At 50.1% G+C, this 17,958-nt stretch overlaps 1 protein-coding gene across 1 annotated transcript; it reads right to left on the bottom strand.

Moving 5' to 3' along the window:
- Nucleotides 1–5,714: 5,714 nt before the first annotated feature.
- On the bottom strand, nucleotides 5,715–16,422 carry P3R3URF (PIK3R3 upstream open reading frame). The gene is made up of 3 exons (XM_072722476.1): nucleotides 16,179–16,422; nucleotides 15,636–15,724; nucleotides 5,715–5,843 (listed from the first exon to the last, which is right to left on the bottom strand). The coding sequence occupies exons 1-3, from the start codon at nucleotides 16,420–16,422 to the stop codon at nucleotides 5,715–5,717; spliced, it is 462 nt and encodes a 153-aa protein (XP_072578577.1).
- Nucleotides 16,423–17,958: the final 1,536 nt, after the last annotated feature.

Below are 17,958 nucleotides of genomic sequence, written 5' to 3'. Positions count from 1 at the left end.
ACTGGGATGGAAGGAGGTGTTGACTATAAAAGGGTAGTACAAGAGAGACATTTTTTGAACAATAGAACTATTCTGTATCTTGAGAGCTTTTTGGAGGTTTTAGCAGGGGAGTGCAGCTGCTAGTATACTCTTGACCAAAGATCTGTCCTTCTCTATTGGGAGAAGGTCATCCTCTTTGACAGAATTCGAGCAGCTTCAGGAGGGACACACATGGAGCCATGAGGGAGGAAGGGAATAGCCAGCCAGATCAGCTGCATGAACCCTGATGATGAATGGGGTGAGATGTCACAGCCATATTGCCCTCACCTCCAAGAACTGTTCTGTATCTTGACTATGGTGGTGGTCAAATGACTGTATACAATTGTTTAAACCAGTGATTCTTAAATGGGAGCAACTCTAGTCCTGAGGAGACATTTGGTGTGTCTAGAAAGATTTTTGCTTATCATAACTCAGAGGGAGAGGGGATGCTTGGCACCTTTGGGTAGAGGCCAGGGATGCTGCTAAACATGCTACAATGCAACAGGACAGCCCCTACAGCCAGGAATTATCTGGCCCCAAATGTCAATAGTGCCAAGACTAAGAAACCCCAGTCTAAGCCAGAGGTCAGAAAGTATAGCCCAGGGGCTAAATTCAACCCACCACCTGTCTTTGCACAACCCACAAGTTAAAAATAGTTTTTAATTTTTTTAATGATTGAAGGGGAAAATCAAAAGAATAGTTCATGAAAATTACATAAATTTCAGAGTCCATAAATAAAGTCATGGTCATTTATTTACCATTATTATATGAGGATGTTCTGACATTCCAAAAGTAGAGTATTTATGACAGGCACTGTATATCCACAATGCCTAAAATATTTACTACCAAGATCTTTATGGTTAAGTTTGCTAACTCTTGATCTAAACCATGGAAATGTACACAAAAAAATCCAGTAGGTTTTACTTACATAAAATTTTTAAAGTGAATTTCAAAATATGAAATTATAAGATGCCTACACTGATTTAGTATGAGCTGTGCTAACACTCATTTCTGTAAATGTGCATGTCCTTTCTGTTTTTTCTAATAGAAGATAAATAGTGAATAATAGGAATTTATTACTGACTGGGTTCTGATGTGAGATTTTCCTATTTAAAAAAACAAAAAAAAAATCATATGCAACATCTCTGACCGTGAAGAATCTCATTCAGTTTCCTGGACACAGACAGTTCTCCAGAGAAGACATCTGTGATGAAGCAGCTAATACCCCGTGCACTTGTCATCAGATCAGTAACGGGGTTTGACTGGGTCTCTCTGACCGTGACTGCTCCTGGACTGAATGGGGCATTTATCACACTGTCTCGGGCAAACCAGCTGACCATCATGCACATGGGCCCAAGAGCCTGTGAATTAGCTCCTGTCCATTAGCCCCTGTCCAAACACTCTGGCCCTAGCACTATAGTCACGTTATCAGTCCCCTCCAGACCCTGCAAGCGTGATGAGGCATGAGCTCCCTGTCTCCTACCATCCCTCATCTCCACTTGGACAAGCTGTCAGTTAATTAGCTAATGTGGGTAAAAATGCTCCTAGCTGAAAAACGCTCAGCTGGGCTATTATGATAATCATCTGCTGGATCCCCTCCCTCCAATTCCCTCTACCCCAAAGTCAGGCCCACAGGACTCCTTGCTGTCTGCAGATGGGAAAACTCTGGAAGAGGTCACCGAGTGGTCACCCATGTTTAAGACCAGAGCCCCCGTAACCTCCTGATGCTAGGCCAACTAGTATAAATCCTGAAGCCCAGGGTCTGGATTGGCTTTCCTTATTTAAAGGAATTGGCAAGATAGCAGATCTAGGATTCCCCCAAATTATCGAATTTTGGATGACCTTTGATTTCTTTCTTCAGCTACATAGATCACTTTGAAAGTCAAAATAGCCTTTTGAAAAGATTATGTGGAAATCATAGCATTACCCGCTCCAAGTTTATAGAGCGTTAAGCCTGACATTCCTAGGGCCAAAACTCATTTCTCCATCTCTCAATTCAAGCCGCTTTGAGAAATCCCTGTTCAGAAAGTTAATCCCTGAAGGATGGGGTGGTGGCCAGAGTGCCCCAAGATGCCAAAGTTTTGTGCAATTACCAAATGCCAAAACAGGAAGGTGTCCAGGGCAGACACATGTTACTCCTATCCAGCTCTCGTTTCTGAAAGGTCTTTCTGTGGGGATGGGAATGAAAATAGCTGACCTCAATTGCCCAAAGCCCAATTTCAGAGGAGTTTTAACGGCACAATTTCATTGTAGCCATATTTGGGCAGTTCCTATATGTTCCGTGATGATCCTTAGAGAGCAGTTAGAGTATCCTGTTTCTCCCTGCATCTCTAGCATCCTTCTCCATCTCCATTCCTAAAGTCTCATCAGTTCTCACCAGGGCACCTGTGACAGCCTCTTTACTGGATCCCGGCTACCATCTTGTGTCCCTACAGACTCCACACTCTCCTCCTCTACAGCCAGACAGATCATTCCAAAACACAATTGTGACCGGATCACTCCCTGCCTAAACAAGTTTAATGGCTCTATCATTGACAGGGTAAGTCCAAATTCCCTAACTTGACAATCAAGCCCCTTCAAACTTTTGTCCCTACTTCTTACCTTCCAACACACTCTGCTTGTACCATGCCAGGCAATCCCCCCGCCCCACCATCCCCATCTGTGACTTGGACATGACAGCCTCTGTGCCCATGCTCACACCTTTTTCTTCCTCTGGAATGCCCTTTCCACCTCATCTGCATCCATGAAAAACCTTTCTTTAAGAAGCAGCCCAAATGCCACCTCCTCCAAAAAGCCCTTTATAAGCTCACCTCTGAACCGCCAGAGCCCTTTGTTAGTTAGTCTCTTGGGACTGCTTTGTTTTCTGTGTTGGCAATTAATGTACAGATATACTCTCCCCCATGAAACAACAGGCATATTTTTAAAAAGCCCTATAACCTAGTGTAGCATATGGTAGGTGCTGGTAATCATTAATGACTGATGAACAACCTGCAGCAGACAGATCATAGGGTAGTGGGCTAACAAAAGCATGAATTACAGGAAGTGAACTGGGATGGAAGGAGAAACACAAGTCATTTAAAAAAAAAAAAAAAAAGGCCAACAAGGTTAAAGACTTAGTTGTCATCCTAATAACAACAGCTAATAAGGCCTGGGAATTGTGCTAAGCATTATCCCATTTACTCATTACAACCACTCTAAAACACAGGTACTATCATCATTGGCATTTTTTAGATGAGAAACTGAGGCTCAGAGAGGGCATATTCATTGTTTTAGTCACTGGCCTCCTTATTGGTCTTTAAATACGTCCCACATAGTCCTACTTTTTGCTCTACCCTCTGCCTGAAACATCCTTCCCCCAAGTACAGGCAAGGTGTGCTTCCTCCCTTCTTGTAGGTCTCTGTTCAAATATCACTTTATCAATGAGTTCTCTGCTGGCACCCTATATAAAATGGCAAATAATCCCCTCGTCAGGAGCAAAGCCCAGATTTAAAACCAGTTCTGACTCCAAAGCCAGATGACAAAGTTATACTCATGTGGGTCAAAGGGACTGGAAATGCCCATCATGGAACCAACCACTGTGATGATTGGTCAGGCCAGGGTCTCAATGCCCATCCCTGGAATTGGGGGGGGGGGGGGGGGGCAGGAGAAGGCCCATTTGAACCACATGGATCAAAATGGAGGAGGGATGTTCTCTGAAAAAAACCTTGCAACCCAAAGGAAGAGAGTATTCCAGGCAAGTAAAAACAATGGATGGTCACAACTATAGCCAAACCCTACCAATTAGTGAGAGTCTGATCTGTAGATGAGTTTACCAGTCAGACTGGACCAAATCATTGTCCTAGTGGACTCATGTTGCTCTGGCCTCCAAGAAACTACTCAGCACCAAAAAAAATGAGATTCCACTTATCAAATTAGTAAGATCTTTAAAAAAATTATTTTAAGCTCTTACTTGTTTATTCATGAGAGACACAGAGAGAGAGGCAGAGACACAAGCAGAGGGAGAAGCAGGCTCCTTGCAGGGAGCCCGACACGGGACTCAATCCTGGGACCCTGTGATCATGCCCTGAGCTGAAGGCAGATGCTCCACACTGAGCCACCCAGGCGTCCCAGCAAGAATTTTTTTTTTTTTAATGTCAACATTTCTATCAGGGTGATGGTATATAACTGGCAGAACCTTTCTTTCTGGAAAGCATTCTGGAAATACAGATCAAGATCTCCAAAAATATTTTGATCCTCTGACCCAGTAATTCCATTTCCAGAAATATTTGCAAAAAAAAAAAAAATCCAAAATACGGATAAAGATTTAGGCACCAAAGTGGTGAGAGGTGGCTCAATCAGTTGAGCAGCCAACTCTTGATTTCAGCTCAGGTCATGATCTCCAGGTCCTGGGATCAAGACCCCCAAGTCGGGCTCCAGGCTCAGTGGGGAGCCTGCTTCAGGATTCTCTCTCCTTCTGTCCTTCCCCCATTTGCTTGCACTCTCTCTCTCTCTCTCTAAAATAAATAAATGTTTTTTTTATTTTTTAAATTTTTTAAAGATTTATTCATTTGAGAGAGAGATAGAGAGAGAGAGAGTAGGGAAGAGGAGAAGCAGGCTCCCCATTGAGCAGGGAGCCCAACGTGGGGCTCGATCTCAGAACCTGGGGATCCTGACCTGAGCAGAAGGCAAATGCTCAACTAACTGAGTCACCCAGGAGCCCCTAAATAAATATTTGTTTGTTTTTAAAGATTTAGGCACCAAGATTTTCATCACAGAGTTTTTATAATAGCAAAAAAAGAAAGAAAAAGAAAAAAGAGAAGAAAGAAAATCTATATGTATAAGAATTAGGGTTTGGGGACACCTGGGTGGCTCAGCAGTTTGGCGCCTGCCTTTGGCCCAGGGCATGATCCTGGAGTCCCAGGATCGAGTCCCGCGTCGGGCTCCCTGCAAGGAGCCTGCTTCTCCCTCTGCCTGTGTCTCTGCCTCTCTCTCTCTCATGAATAAATAAATAAAATATAAAAAAAAAAAAAGAATTAGGGTTTGGTAAAATAAAATAACTCCATATAGAAGATTATGCAATCATTAAATTAAATGATACAGCATAGTTCATTTCAATTTGTTGAGTAAGAAAGCAAAACACAAAACTGTCTACACAATATATTAACCATGTAAAAGAAAGCCACATATGTCCAGAAATGGAAAAATATATATATATATAAATGCTAGTAGCATTCATTTCTTCTCAATGGATGAGAATATAAAATATATTTTTTTCCTTTTACTTGCGTATATTTTCCAAAATAAGCAAATATTACTTAAACATTGGTTTGAAAGTGACCCTTTCTTAGCTCCTAAGATTTTGGCTACCTACTTACCATCTCAGCCATTTGGACACCTGGGGAGAAACACATGGTCTGTGACACAAGAAGGTTGGCAACATTTATTGTGTCTTACAGCTTTTCCCGAATCATTCACAGAAAGATCAGTTTTTCTTGTATTTGCCAGTCCTCCCATAGAAAGAATCCATCACTTCATCACATGATGGCTCTTTTTTTTTTTTTTTTAAGTAAAACAAAACCTGGGAATGGAACATAAACTTGTGCTGAACTCTGATATGAAAATGAGTAGGCACTGGGCTTCCAGCTGCCATTGGAGTGCCAGTACAGAAGGGATGCCCAGGCTGATGGATGCCAGAGGCAGGTAAAAGTGCCCCCATTTCAGGCCTGAAATGCCTGCAAGAATTCCAGCCTGCGACTTTTTGGGTTCTGCGGACACATTGTGCCTAGAGGCCTCTCAGAAGACAAGGTCTCACTGCAGGCAATGGCTGATTGCCAATGATTGCTGGCCTGGAAGACAGAAAACAAGATTATGCTTCTATGACAACACAAATGGTACCACCTCCAGGAAGCTTCCCCTGCCTCCTTCCCTGATCCCCACTACTCTCTAGATTACATTTCTCCCCAAGGAGCCATGGCTCTGGTACTTTCCTTGCCCCTCTTGGGGCAAATGTCACCAGTGATGATGTGGCCAGTACTGTGGGACGACATCACACAGACCTTGGTTCACTCCCTGGCTCTGCTACTCAATTCCTGAATCTCAGTTTCCTCAGCTGTAAAATGAAGACAGTAAGGAGCACAGAGAACTGTCCCATCCTGGGACCTGACAACCCTATTCTCAAGTTCCTGTAACATGATTGTGCCCAGAGGCTCCTGGGTGGCTCAGTGGGTTGGGCATCTGCCTTCGGCTCAGGTCATGATCTCAGGGTCCTGAGATCAAGCCCCACATCAGGCTCCCAGCTCAGCAGAGAGTCTCCTTCTCCTTTTTTCCTCTGACCCATCTCCTTTATTGTGGTCTCTCTGTCTCAAATAAATAAAATCTTTAAAAAAAAAAAAAAAAAGAAAGCCACATGATTGTGCCCAAAGAAACTGCCTGGCAGCCCAGAGCCACAAAACAATACTCAGTAGGCCCAGCGCAGTGGTGGCAGGCCCCCTCACTAATCTCCCCACCCAGACCTCCAGCCAGCCGCAGCCAGGGAACAGACAGCCAGTGGTGGCTAATGATACCTCTCCCATCTTCTGGACACAGTAATTGCCAGGTGGGATAGCAGGACCCCAATTATTGAGGGTCTGTCCAGGGGTGTGGTCACAGGCAAGTCCTAAACTGAATTCCGCTTCCCCTCAAATGTGTTACCCTTCCTGCTCCCTGTCTCAGAGAAGAGCACCAGCGAGGGGACCCAAGTTGGAAATCAAGTTCTCATTTGTGTCTCCCATTCAATCCATCCGTCACCAAGTCCTGTCATTTCTACCTCTCAAATCCTCCCATTTTTTTTCCATCCAGGGCTGCCTCTGAGGTTCAAGCCACCATCCGCCTCTTCACAGGTCTCCTGGCCTCACACTGCCCCACAGGGAGCCTCTCTCCTCCTGCCCCTCTGAAGACCCCTGAATAGCTCTCAGAAAACTAGCCTCAATAACTTTAAGCCCCCCACATGGCTCCATTCTGGTCCTGGCTTACCTTTCTAAACTCATCTCCACTCTGCCTCCTCCTGTCTGTGGTTCCCCCAATTCACTATCCTGTTTCTCACCTGCCTGTTTTTGCTCATGTCATTCCCTGTCCTTAACATCCTTCTCTTCTTCCATTTTTTTATTCCTCCTTTTTCCACTGACTAGTTCCTTTTCATATTTTAAGACTTAGCTCAGATTTCCATTATTCCAGAAGGCTTTTTACTCCCCCTTTCTGCGCACAGACACTCCCAAACTAAGTGTTCTCACTTTGCCACTTACTGTGAGCACCATTCCCAGCACCTTTGATGCCTTAACTCATTTAATCTTCCCACCAAACCCTGTGCCTAGGTTCCCCTATTGTTTTGTGTGTGTGTGTGTGTGTGTGTGTGTACAGATAAGAAAACTGAGGCTTGCAGAAGTTAAAGCGACATCTCCAAGGCCAAATCAGTGGCTTAGCAAGTGCTAAAACCCAAGCCTATTTTTTTTTTTTTTCGATAAAAATACCTGTATTGGGCAGCCCGGGTGGCTCAGGGGTTTAGCACCTGCCTTCAGCCCCGGGGTGTGATTCTGGAGTCCCGGGATCAAGTTCCACGTTGGGCTCTCTGCATGGAGCCTGCTTCTCCCTCTGCCTGTGTCTCTGACTTTCTCTGTGTCTTTCATGAATAAGTAATTTTTTTTTAAATCTTTATAAAAAAAGACCTGTATTGTTCTTTTCTGTTATAAAATCAAGGAAAAAAGTAAGACTCACTCTTCTTTTTGTCAATTTGGTGAATACCCTTAGTCTGGTATGCAGTAGGCACTCAGTAAGTGCCATTTCTCTATGTCTATGCATACAGGCTGATTTGGAGAGCATTTTATATCAAGTGCTCACACCATTCCCGCAGTCTCTCGAATCTGGAGCTCTTGGGAGTTGCACAGAGCACCCCACTCCCGCATCCATCCAGTCCCCAGTAGTGTCAGGCTCCCAGGCCTCCGAGGTGGAACTACAGCTTGGTTTCCCAGCGGGATGAGGACAGGGATCGGCCGAATTCGTTTTCGGGGCACAAACCACAACTGTGCAGACAGTCGAGGTGCGGAGCCGCGCTCCCGCGTGGGGTGACCCCTCCTAAGCCTGAGGCTTCCCCCGCGCGCCTCCCCACGCTCCGCGGCCCTACACCTTCTCAGCTCTCTACCAAAACCTGCGGCCGGGACCCCGAGGCCGCGGTCCCACCTGCCCACGGCGCCCCCACCCCCACTCGGCGCCTCGGGCCCGCCCCCCGCGCCCCCCGCGCCCCCCGCGGTTAGCTGCAGCCCCGCCCCCAGCCTCGGGCCGCGGATCCCCGGGGCGCCCACCGTCGCCCCGCCCCCGGGCGGCAGCCGCGGGAAGGCCCCGCCCCCGCCCCGCCCCCGCCCCCGCCCCCGCCCCCGCCCGGCTCGAGGTCCCCGCGCCCTTGGGTCCCGGCGGGAGGAGGCGCTTCCAGACGAGCGCTGGCGCCGGGTGCGTCGCACTTTACGGAAAGGACGCCCGAGAATAAATCCGGAGCGGATTTGCATCACGGCCGCGGGGGCGGAGGGGGGCCACGCAGCCCCCGAGCTCCAGAGCGGAGGCCGTCCCGGTCGTGCCCCGGCCGGAGGCGGCTTCAGGAGCCGTGGGGAGCGGGGCGCCGCTCGGAGGGAGGGGCGTGCGCCTGCCGGGACCGCCGCACCGGAGGAGCCTCGGCCCGGGCCCGGGTCCTCGCCGGGAGCAGTGCGGACCCAAGTTTTCTGTGCTTGTGTGTAACTTGGATTGAAGGACGCTGCCCCGCGGCCCTGGGGGTGGGAAGGCCTAGCCGGCGCCACCCATCCTGCTAAGAATCTCCCAGCCCAGGGGACCCCTGGGTGGCTCAGTGGCTGGGCATCTGCCTTCAGCCCCGGGCGGTGATTCTGGAGACCTGGGATCGAGTCCCGCATCAGGCTCCTGCGTGGAGGCGGCTTCTCCCTCTGCCTGCGTCTCTGCCCCCGCCCCATGAATAAATAAATAAAGTCTTTAAAAAAAAATCTCCCAGCCCTGGCCTCCTGAGATCCCCTACCGCCGCGGGGGCCCTCGATCCCTGCGCCTGCACCTCTGTGACCACTGTGCGCTCACAGAGCAGACGGCCCTGACCTCAAGACCCGGCCCTGGCTTGCACTGCTGCGCATCAGACTCCCACTCCACCCACACGGGCCAGTCTTTGCGGGGCAATTCATTCATGCTTTCTCAGCCCGAAAATCAGCTAAAACGTGGCTTCCTCTTTAAGCCCAGCTCCCAAACCACACATCTCCCATGAATCCTGTAGGGGCCCGGGCCCCTGCCTCTCTAAGCCCCCAGTGTCTGAACCTCTCTTTCAGCCCTGACACTTCTCTCCGTGTAGCTATACCACGCGTGTTTTCTCCATTAGGCTGCAAGTTTTCAAGAACATGATTCAGCTGTATCCTCAGTGCCAAGGGGAGTGCCTGGTACTTGGTGGGGACAGCATGGGCCGTTGTGTGATCTTTGGCAAGCCCTGCTCCCTTTCTGGACTTCTAAGTCCTCCCCCACCCTCAGAGTGAAGCATTTGGATGAGATGGCCTCCAGAGATTCCTCCAGCCCTGGCCCTAGGAGCCAGTGACTTAGCCCCTCCCCCCCTTCCTCCGATGACCAACCTTGGGAAGGGCAGAGGTGGGGGCTCCACTTGAAGTTCTTCCACTTGGTTGAGTCAGTTAACAGAGGCAACTGTGCAAGGGGGCTGAGGGTTAGGGATCCTAAGGGTTCCTAGAGGTGAGTCTAGTGCCAACATGCTGGGATGCTATCCTATCCAGAAAGTCCCCTGCTCCCAGGTTCCAGAGACCAGACAACCAGTTCTGGTGAGGGGGAAAGTGAAGAAGCCCCCATTCACAACCCCTCCCCAACCCATACACACCCATCTCTGGGAACAGGGCAGTAGCCCCTCAATCCCCTGAAGACCAGCCCAGGACCACCCCACTCTCCACTCTCACCCGGCATACACCCACCCAGCTTTCTCAAATCTGAGCTGAGAACACCCAGAGTTCTGATAGGAAGAGACTCAGTTCAGCTTTCCTTGCAGCACAGACTGTCTGACCCTATCACACACTTCCCTAAATGGAACTCCTTACCTACCTAGGGCCAGCCACATGGACTACAGCTCCCTGAAACTCCCATCCACTGGGTTTCATGTTACTTGTTGAAGCCACATGGATTACTGCTAATCTAAAACCATAGCCTTCAGATTGGCAGAGCTGGCTGTGATCCCAGTTCTCCCTAGCTGAATGACCTTGAGCTTGTTATTTATCCTCCCTGAGCATCAGTTCCTTTGTCTATAAAATGGGAGCAATGATTTATAGACACAGGGTGGTTGTGAGCATCATATAAGATTTATAAAACACCTGTCATAGGAACTGACGCATATAGGATGTCGAATGTGAGCATTATTCATATTCCCTATCCCCTCCATTCTCCCCAAAGGCTGCCTGACACTTTCTCTGGAAGCTGAGCTTGGAAACATCTGAAATGGAACTGATCTGGACAAAACCAGGAGTATAAAATACTAAAACCTGTGCTTAGGACCCAATTGTAGACTTCAAAAGAAAGCAAAGGGGAGAAGGGGGAGGGCAGCCCAGGTGGCTCAGCGGTTTAGTGCGGCCTTCAGCCCAGGGCCTGATCCTGGAAACCTGGGATTGGGTTCCACGTCGGGCTCCCTGCATGGAGCCTGCTTCTCCCTCTGCCTGTCTCTCTGTGTCTCTCACAAATAAATAAATAAAGTCTTGAAAGAAAGAAAGAAAGAAAGAAAGAAAGAAAGAAAGAAAGAAAGAAAGAAAGAAAGAAAGAAGAAAGAAAGAAAGAGAAAGAAAGAAAGAAAGAAAGAAAGAAAGAAAGAAAGAAGAAAGAAAGAGAGAGAAGAAAAGAAAAGAAAAGGGGATCCAAGGCCTAGAGAAGGTCCACGATTTGCCAAAGGTCACCCAGGAGCTGGAGGCAGGGAGGATGGCAGGCAAGCAGGGAGGGGTGGGCCAATGAGGATGTGGGTAGAGGTCAAGGCTGAGGTATTGAGCTGAATCCACGGATAGGCAGTGGAGCAAGAGGATCTCCAGCTGACATTGCCGCATTTCCCATGTCCAGAAGAGCTTGGCATTTGCCTCTCTGGAACTGCTCCTTCTGGGTTCCTAAGTTTGCAGTAGTTTCTCAGAAATGCTAGGTAAATATCCCCATTGTTTACTGAGTAACCAACCCCATAATCAGGCAAGAGTCCCCATACCAAGTGCTGCCTCGAGTTTGGCTCCTTCTGTAGGGATGCCTCTCCCAGGCACCACCCCAGGCAGATGCCCTCCACAAGGTCCCTTACCAAGGCCTTGCTAGGGGGTCTGCACCCCACCCCGTAGCGTGGCTTTGTCGGTCACAGCTCAGCATCCTCTTTGGAGAGTCAGCTTTTCCCAGCAGTCCCAAGAAATTGTGGTCTACAGAATATTTTCTACTTGGTACTTTTCTTCCCAACAAGCCAGATGTGGCTTGCCATTCCTATGTGACAAGAAGTCTTACTAACCTTTGACAATGTCCTGGGCTGGTGTTAACCCCGAATGTGGAGAAATTGGAGGCATTGTGGCTGTGTGTTATGCTACTTGATCGTTTTTTCTGCGGGCTATGTTTTGTTTCTGGAGTTCCCCTCTCTGTATCCCCCTCCTGCCACCCCACTCCCCTCATCCTCAGGAAAGAAGAATGTGTCCTCATGGAAGATGTCTGTCTTCTGCCTGAGTTATTGCAGGCTTCTTAACCTATCCTAAACTCGTGTGTCCTGAGCTCTCTGCCTCCTGCTTAGAGTTCATGTGTGAACTCTTTTGCCCATCCCCAGTAGGGGATCCTCTAGTATAGACATCCACCTGAAGGTAAAGACTTCACTAACTGACTTCTCAAGACTTCTCTCTTCAAGGATACTTCACCTTGTGATCTGGACATAGGTGATACCAGAATTCTATATTTCTGATTTAGTAACTCAGATTTCACCATGCTAGAATTCTGGGATGCTAAGATTCCATGACTATGGATTCTATGCATTTAGAATTTTATGGTTTTTGTGTTTTCATGAATTTGTCATTGACATAGTAACATTAACCAGGACTCACTTGTCCTGGGTTTTTGTGTTTATTTTCCGGAGGATACAAGTCTCAGATCTGGACTCTCTTCCCTGAATTTGCTGAAGGCAGAGGAAGAGGATTGTTGGGTAGGTAAAAGATAGCATTCCCACTTCCCCTGGGGCCCTAGGGGGGTGAAATATGCCCAGGGCAGCCCAGTCCAAGGCCCCAACCCTCAATCCACCTCTCTCTTCCCAAGTCCCTCATTTGGGCTTCTAGTAACTGAGGGGAGCAGGAAAAGCAGGCTCTTTTGCAGCCCCTCCACCCAGCTTCCTTTCCTCCCTGGCCTGCCCCAGCTGGGATCTCTGGACAGAAAGTTAACTGGGAGACTGACCCGGTCAAGTGGGCAGAGGGGGAGGGAGGGTTGAGCACCTGGCAGGGAGCCAATGAAGTAGGTATGGGAAGTTCCCCAGGGAGCCCTGCAGCTTTCTCTGAAGGTGAGGAAGAAACAGAGGACGGAAGTGGGGGTGTGGGTGAGGGTACTGGTAAGGGTGGGGTGACCCGTTACAGCATTGTAGGGCTGGAGCTGGGCTTCCGGCCATTGACCCACTGGTGACAAGGGGCCTCCAGCCTGGCGCCCTGGGGTCAGTCTGTTCCCGACCCTACCCATTGTCCCAAACACAAACTGTGTGTCTTTGCCTGAATCAGACTCCCAGGAAAACCCAGAGAGCAGGAATTGGGGACCAGGAGCCTGGCCCTCCAGCACTCCTTCCTGGGAGGGCCCACACAGGCCACGAAAGGGAGCAGGACTTTCCAAGGATCACACTGGGGTTCGGGGCAGAACAAGTACTGGAATGATGGGCTCCTGCTTCCAGCCCAGAACTGTCCCCTCACACACACTCCAAAGGGCCCTCATTGAGTGTGACACAATGCTCCCCCAACAAGACAGCCGCAGCAGGGCTCTGGGTGGGAGGAGAGCGCCCCGGGCCGCCTCCCCAGGGTGTCCGGACCCCTCCTCCAGCCCGGGGCTCTCCCTGAAGCTGCCAAACCCAATTTTCGGGTGGCTGCCCTGGAGGCTGGCTGGAGCAGGAAGCCGCCTCTGGGCAAGGACCCCTCAGGGCACTGTCCTCCTCCCTCCTGACCTCCTGCACTGGAGCTACCAGCACTTCCTCCTGCACCTGTCTGCCCTGCCCTCTCGGCCTGGGCACCGGGAGGCACGGACCCTCTCCAGTTTCTGTCTCCCATCTGAGCCTGGAGACTGGGACCCACTACCAGGGACCAACTCCCACGGATCAACCGTGGTAGGGTTCCGGAGAAAAGGGGCCCAGAATAGCGGAGGCCACTGCTGGGCCGTCGGGTTGGCGCAGTGTTGGGAGCACAGCCCAACATCCCAGGGGGAAGCTCTGCTCTGTGGAATTGTGGAGTGTGGCTGTTGGGGCTCAAGGTGCCCCTCTGCTTTCCTCAGGTTATCCCCACGAGGCAGAAAGAGACAGGACATCCCAGACCAAACCCCCTTGTTACCAGCCTTCAGAGTCCTTGCCACAGTTTGGCGCAGCACCTGCGTGATCTATTTAATGTCTGTCCCCTCTGAGCCGTAACCCCCACCTGAAGAACCCCGCTGTGTTGCACACTGTTCTACCTCCAGAAGCTGGCACCCTCCCTGGCACATGGCAGGCTCTACTGACGGTGAGACTTTCAGATTGAAAAGCAGAAGCAGAGGCACCCCTAGGGGCTGGATGCCAGCAGGGTCTGCTCACCTAGCCCAGGCCCCTGCTCCCCGCGGCCACATGGCCCACGCCTCTTCCTCGGGGGTCCTCAACCTCCAGGGAGCTCTGGTGGGGTGGGGACGGGGGAGCTGTACCCGGTCATCCAGGGGTCACCTAGCCTGGAGTGGTGGGTGCCCTCTGGCTGCGGCTGCCTCTGGGAGCCTGGAAGGGGAGGGGCCTTGGAGGAGCCCGTCATTGCAGAGGGAGCTAAAAATAGCCAGAAGAGATGATGTCATCAGGTTTCCACAGCTCAGCACCCCCCCCCCCATCACACACATACACACACATTCTCACAGACACAGATACACACAGACACAGGTGTGGGCACACACACACACACACACACTCCTAGGGGAGGGAAACTTCTGGGTTCCAGGGCCGCAGGGGCAGGGAAGTCTGGTGAGTGTGTCTGCATGTGTGCGTGCATCTGTGTGTGCCTGGGTTTGCATGAGTGTGATTGCATGCGTCTATAGACTCATGTGCTTGTCCAGATGCATGCATGTTTATGTCTGTGTGTGCTATTTTGAAAGCATGTGCATGTGTTGTTACACACGCCATGTGGGGAGGTCCACGTGCGTTAGTGGCAGTGTGTATCTCTGTTTATAAGCATGTACTTGCAAGCACCTGTGTTTGTTGCATTGTGTGTCTGGGAGTCTACTTATATTTACATGTCTGCATATGTTCATGGACTGTGACATGTGTCTGTAAATGTGTGGGCCCCTTTGTGGGCCTTGGGCACTAGCCCAGCCACCTTCCTGGTTTAACTGAAATTCAGCGCCACTTTCCCCAGACCCCCAAGAGCCTCTTCCCCCCAGCCTGTGCAGTCTGGATACGACACACCAATGACTTCTCTGCCTTCCCTCCTCTCAGGGTCCCAGTCTCTGGCAAGCTTTGGAGTAGAAGGACACAGACACCATTCATTTTCAAATTCAATTCAAAACCTCACAGGCCTCCTGAACCCCAGGGGGCCAGGCCAAGGCCCTCAGGCTTCACTCTCACCCCCAACCCTCAGGGAAAGGAGCCCCAGACACACACCCATGCATAAAGTGACACCTTAGGGAAGAGTCCCTCCCAGTGTTTCCCTGCCACTGAGACATAACTCCGTGGAGACACACCCCACAGAAACCCAGTTACACCTGATGACACATCGGCACACGCTCAGAAAATCCAAATGGAAAATCCCCAGGCCAGAGTGCTTAGCGCCCTCCCCCTTTCTGGACTCAAACTCAGTCTTGCCCCACCCCTAACCGCCCCAGCTCAGCTGACAGTCCTGGAAAACACTGGCCTTGGAGAAGACCTAGGGGGCTGAAGGTGGCTCGCCCTCCTCCCCTCATCGGAAGCAACCCCCTCCTGCTTCTGGCGGCCCCCACCCCATTCCTGACCTTCATTCCACTTAGTGAGCTGACACCTCTCTCTGGCACACCCAAACCCTTACGGACACACCCTGATACTCTGCAGCCACAGAGGCACACTCAGCCCTTGTCTGCTCACACTCTCATTGTCCTGGTTTCACACACACACATTCAGACACACACACCAACATCTGCATCTGCACACTGACCGGCACAGGCACAGAGCCACATACAGCTCACCTCCAAGCGCTCATGAAGTCACTCTGGCAATGAAATCTCTCTCATCCTACCCCTTTCTGATCAGTGCCCCTCCCTCCCTCCTCAAGGACCCGGCTCCCTATAACTTCCAAGATGTCTAAGGAGACCCTTTGCCCCTACCTCACAGGGCAAATCAAAAGCTGAGGCCAAAGATGGAGAAATGGTGTGTGTTGCCTACGAGTCCTGTCCTTCCATTGTCTAACTGTGATGGCTGCTGTCATCACCGAAGCCTGTCCCTGGGAGCGGTCAGCCCCAACCCTGCCCTCATACTCTGCATAGTTATCTGAAACACCTTGGAGCGGAGTAAGGCAGTCAGAGCAGAAATGAGTGTATTTGTCTGCTGTTAACCACCCATGACCTTTAGGAGATGCAGGTCCGGAGCCAGCCAAGCTTCTGGACTAGTTTCTGGACACTTCTAGAGGATCAGAAAGCTGCCAGGTTGACAGAGGTGTCTGAGAACTGAGGAGAGGAAGGAGAGGGAAGAGTGTGAGGAAGACAGCAGTTCTGGAAGCTCCACTGTTCTTAGATCCACAGTTCCCTAGGCCTCCACTTCCAGCCAATACCTCTCTAATAAGGCTCCAAGCCTTCAGGATGTCTGTCATCAAGACCCTACCATACTTTTGGGGTGGTATTTCACACAGGTTGTGCCCCCTAGAGTGCCCACACAGCAGGGCTAAGGGTGGGGGAAAACCAATGGCCCTGTCTTTCCACCCACTCCCCACCCTGCCTCAGGACCCTTGGCTAACCTTGTGGCGGAAAGATCCATATGCTCGTGGTGGCAGTATGAATGTTGTTGATACCTGTGCCAATGGTGACAAGATTGGTGGCTGCAGTGGTGGCAGCTGGGCCTTGGGGTTTCTGCCGATACCTTCTGCGGCTACACTTGAACATCCTGGGAAACCGAGGCCGAGGCCAACCCAGCCCTGGCCTACGGTAAGGGGAACTTAAGCCCCGGGGCCGAGGGGCACGGACCAACTGAGAAGGCCCCATGGGCACAGGGAGCTTCTGTGGTGTGCCTGAGGCTGCTCCTGGCCAGGGCAGCTGGGGCCTCTATGACATAGAGGCTGCACTAGGGTGGTGCTCTTTATTGTAGGTCCTGGTCCCCAGCCCCTCCCCACAGGTCAGGCTCCCCAACGGTTCTCTCCATGGGTCCAGCCCAAGGGCCAGCAAAACCTCAGTTTGGCCCCTAGAGAAAAGGAATTCTGAGTAGGGGACAATTACTCCCTCGCTTTCTCATTTACCCACATAGACAATATTAACAATGTTTATTAAGCTTCTGCTGTGTGCCAAACAGTGCCAGGTATTGTACAAACACTCTCTCATTAATCCCACAACAACCCTACAAGGAGACTCTATCATTATTCCTATTTCACATATAGTCGATTCTCATTATTCACAGTAGCTATGTTCTAATGAAGTCCCCGCCACAAATAGCACATTAGCAAATCGAGCCGATGCACCTACAGGGTTAGATTCCTACCAGTCTCTGGTCACATTTTTGTCAACTGATCAATCTGGACATGACCTTGTTTTATGTGTATTTCTGTTTATAGAGACACCTAATTTAAAGTATATTGTTGTTGAGTCACTAACATTGAACTCACAGTCAACAGCACTCTAACTTGTTACCTGGATGAGGTTTATCTAACATACTTCCTCTGTAAGGCCCATCACAGCCTTCTTGTGCTCAGAAACATGAGACAGCACTTCAGCATTATTTGAATAACAGCATTATTTGATAAATCACCAACAAGAAGCATAAAAATGCAAAAAAAAAAAAAAGTGACACTGAATAGACCACAAGAACATATGTTTACATGGTAAGAGGTAGAACAAGGAGGCAGAGTAGCCTCTTGTTCGGCCTCAGCTGAGAACACGTGAATGAGGCAGCTCAACATTTTTGCAGCTCTACAAATGTCCGTGAATGACCGCAAAAGTGACATGAGTATTGGTGCGGGGTTACAAATAAATTCTAGTAAATTTGCAGGTATGGAAACCATGAATAAAAAGGATCGACTGTATAAGGAAACTGAGGCTCAGTTAGGTGAGGTCACACAACCAGAGGCAGGCAGGGGTTCAAATCCCTGGTGGCCAAGCCCAGACGTTTAACTCTTGCTGTTCTGTGCTCATTTATTCATCCAATCAATCAGGAATTGTTCACTAACAACTTCATATGTGCTGGGCACTGGGGTCATAGATGGAGCTGACCTGGCTCTGATGCTTCCTGAGGGAAAAGAGAAAGCCATGTGGATAATTAGTGCTAGGTCCCTAGAAGGATGTAAGTTGTGTCAACCCTGGGTGTATCTCCTTTCCTGCGGGAGAGAGGAACGTCCATGGCTCTGGCAGGCCTTGCACCGAGTTGCCGTGGAACAGTGGACCTCAGCCCCCTCTCTCTTTCCCACTTACTCTACCTCCAGCCCTCCTTCCCGGCCTCCAGCTTTTCTCTGTTCCTGCTAGGAGACTTTGGGGTCCCCAGCACCACCCTAAAGGCCTCACTTGCTATCCCCAGTCTTAGAAAATGGACCT

Source organism: Vulpes vulpes, chromosome 10 (genome assembly GCF_048418805.1).
Source record: "Vulpes vulpes isolate BD-2025 chromosome 10, VulVul3, whole genome shotgun sequence".
Taxonomy (NCBI): Eukaryota; Metazoa; Chordata; class Mammalia; order Carnivora; family Canidae; genus Vulpes; species Vulpes vulpes.
Note: the sequence above shows the minus strand (reverse complement) of the source record. Positions and strands in the feature narration are given on the sequence as shown.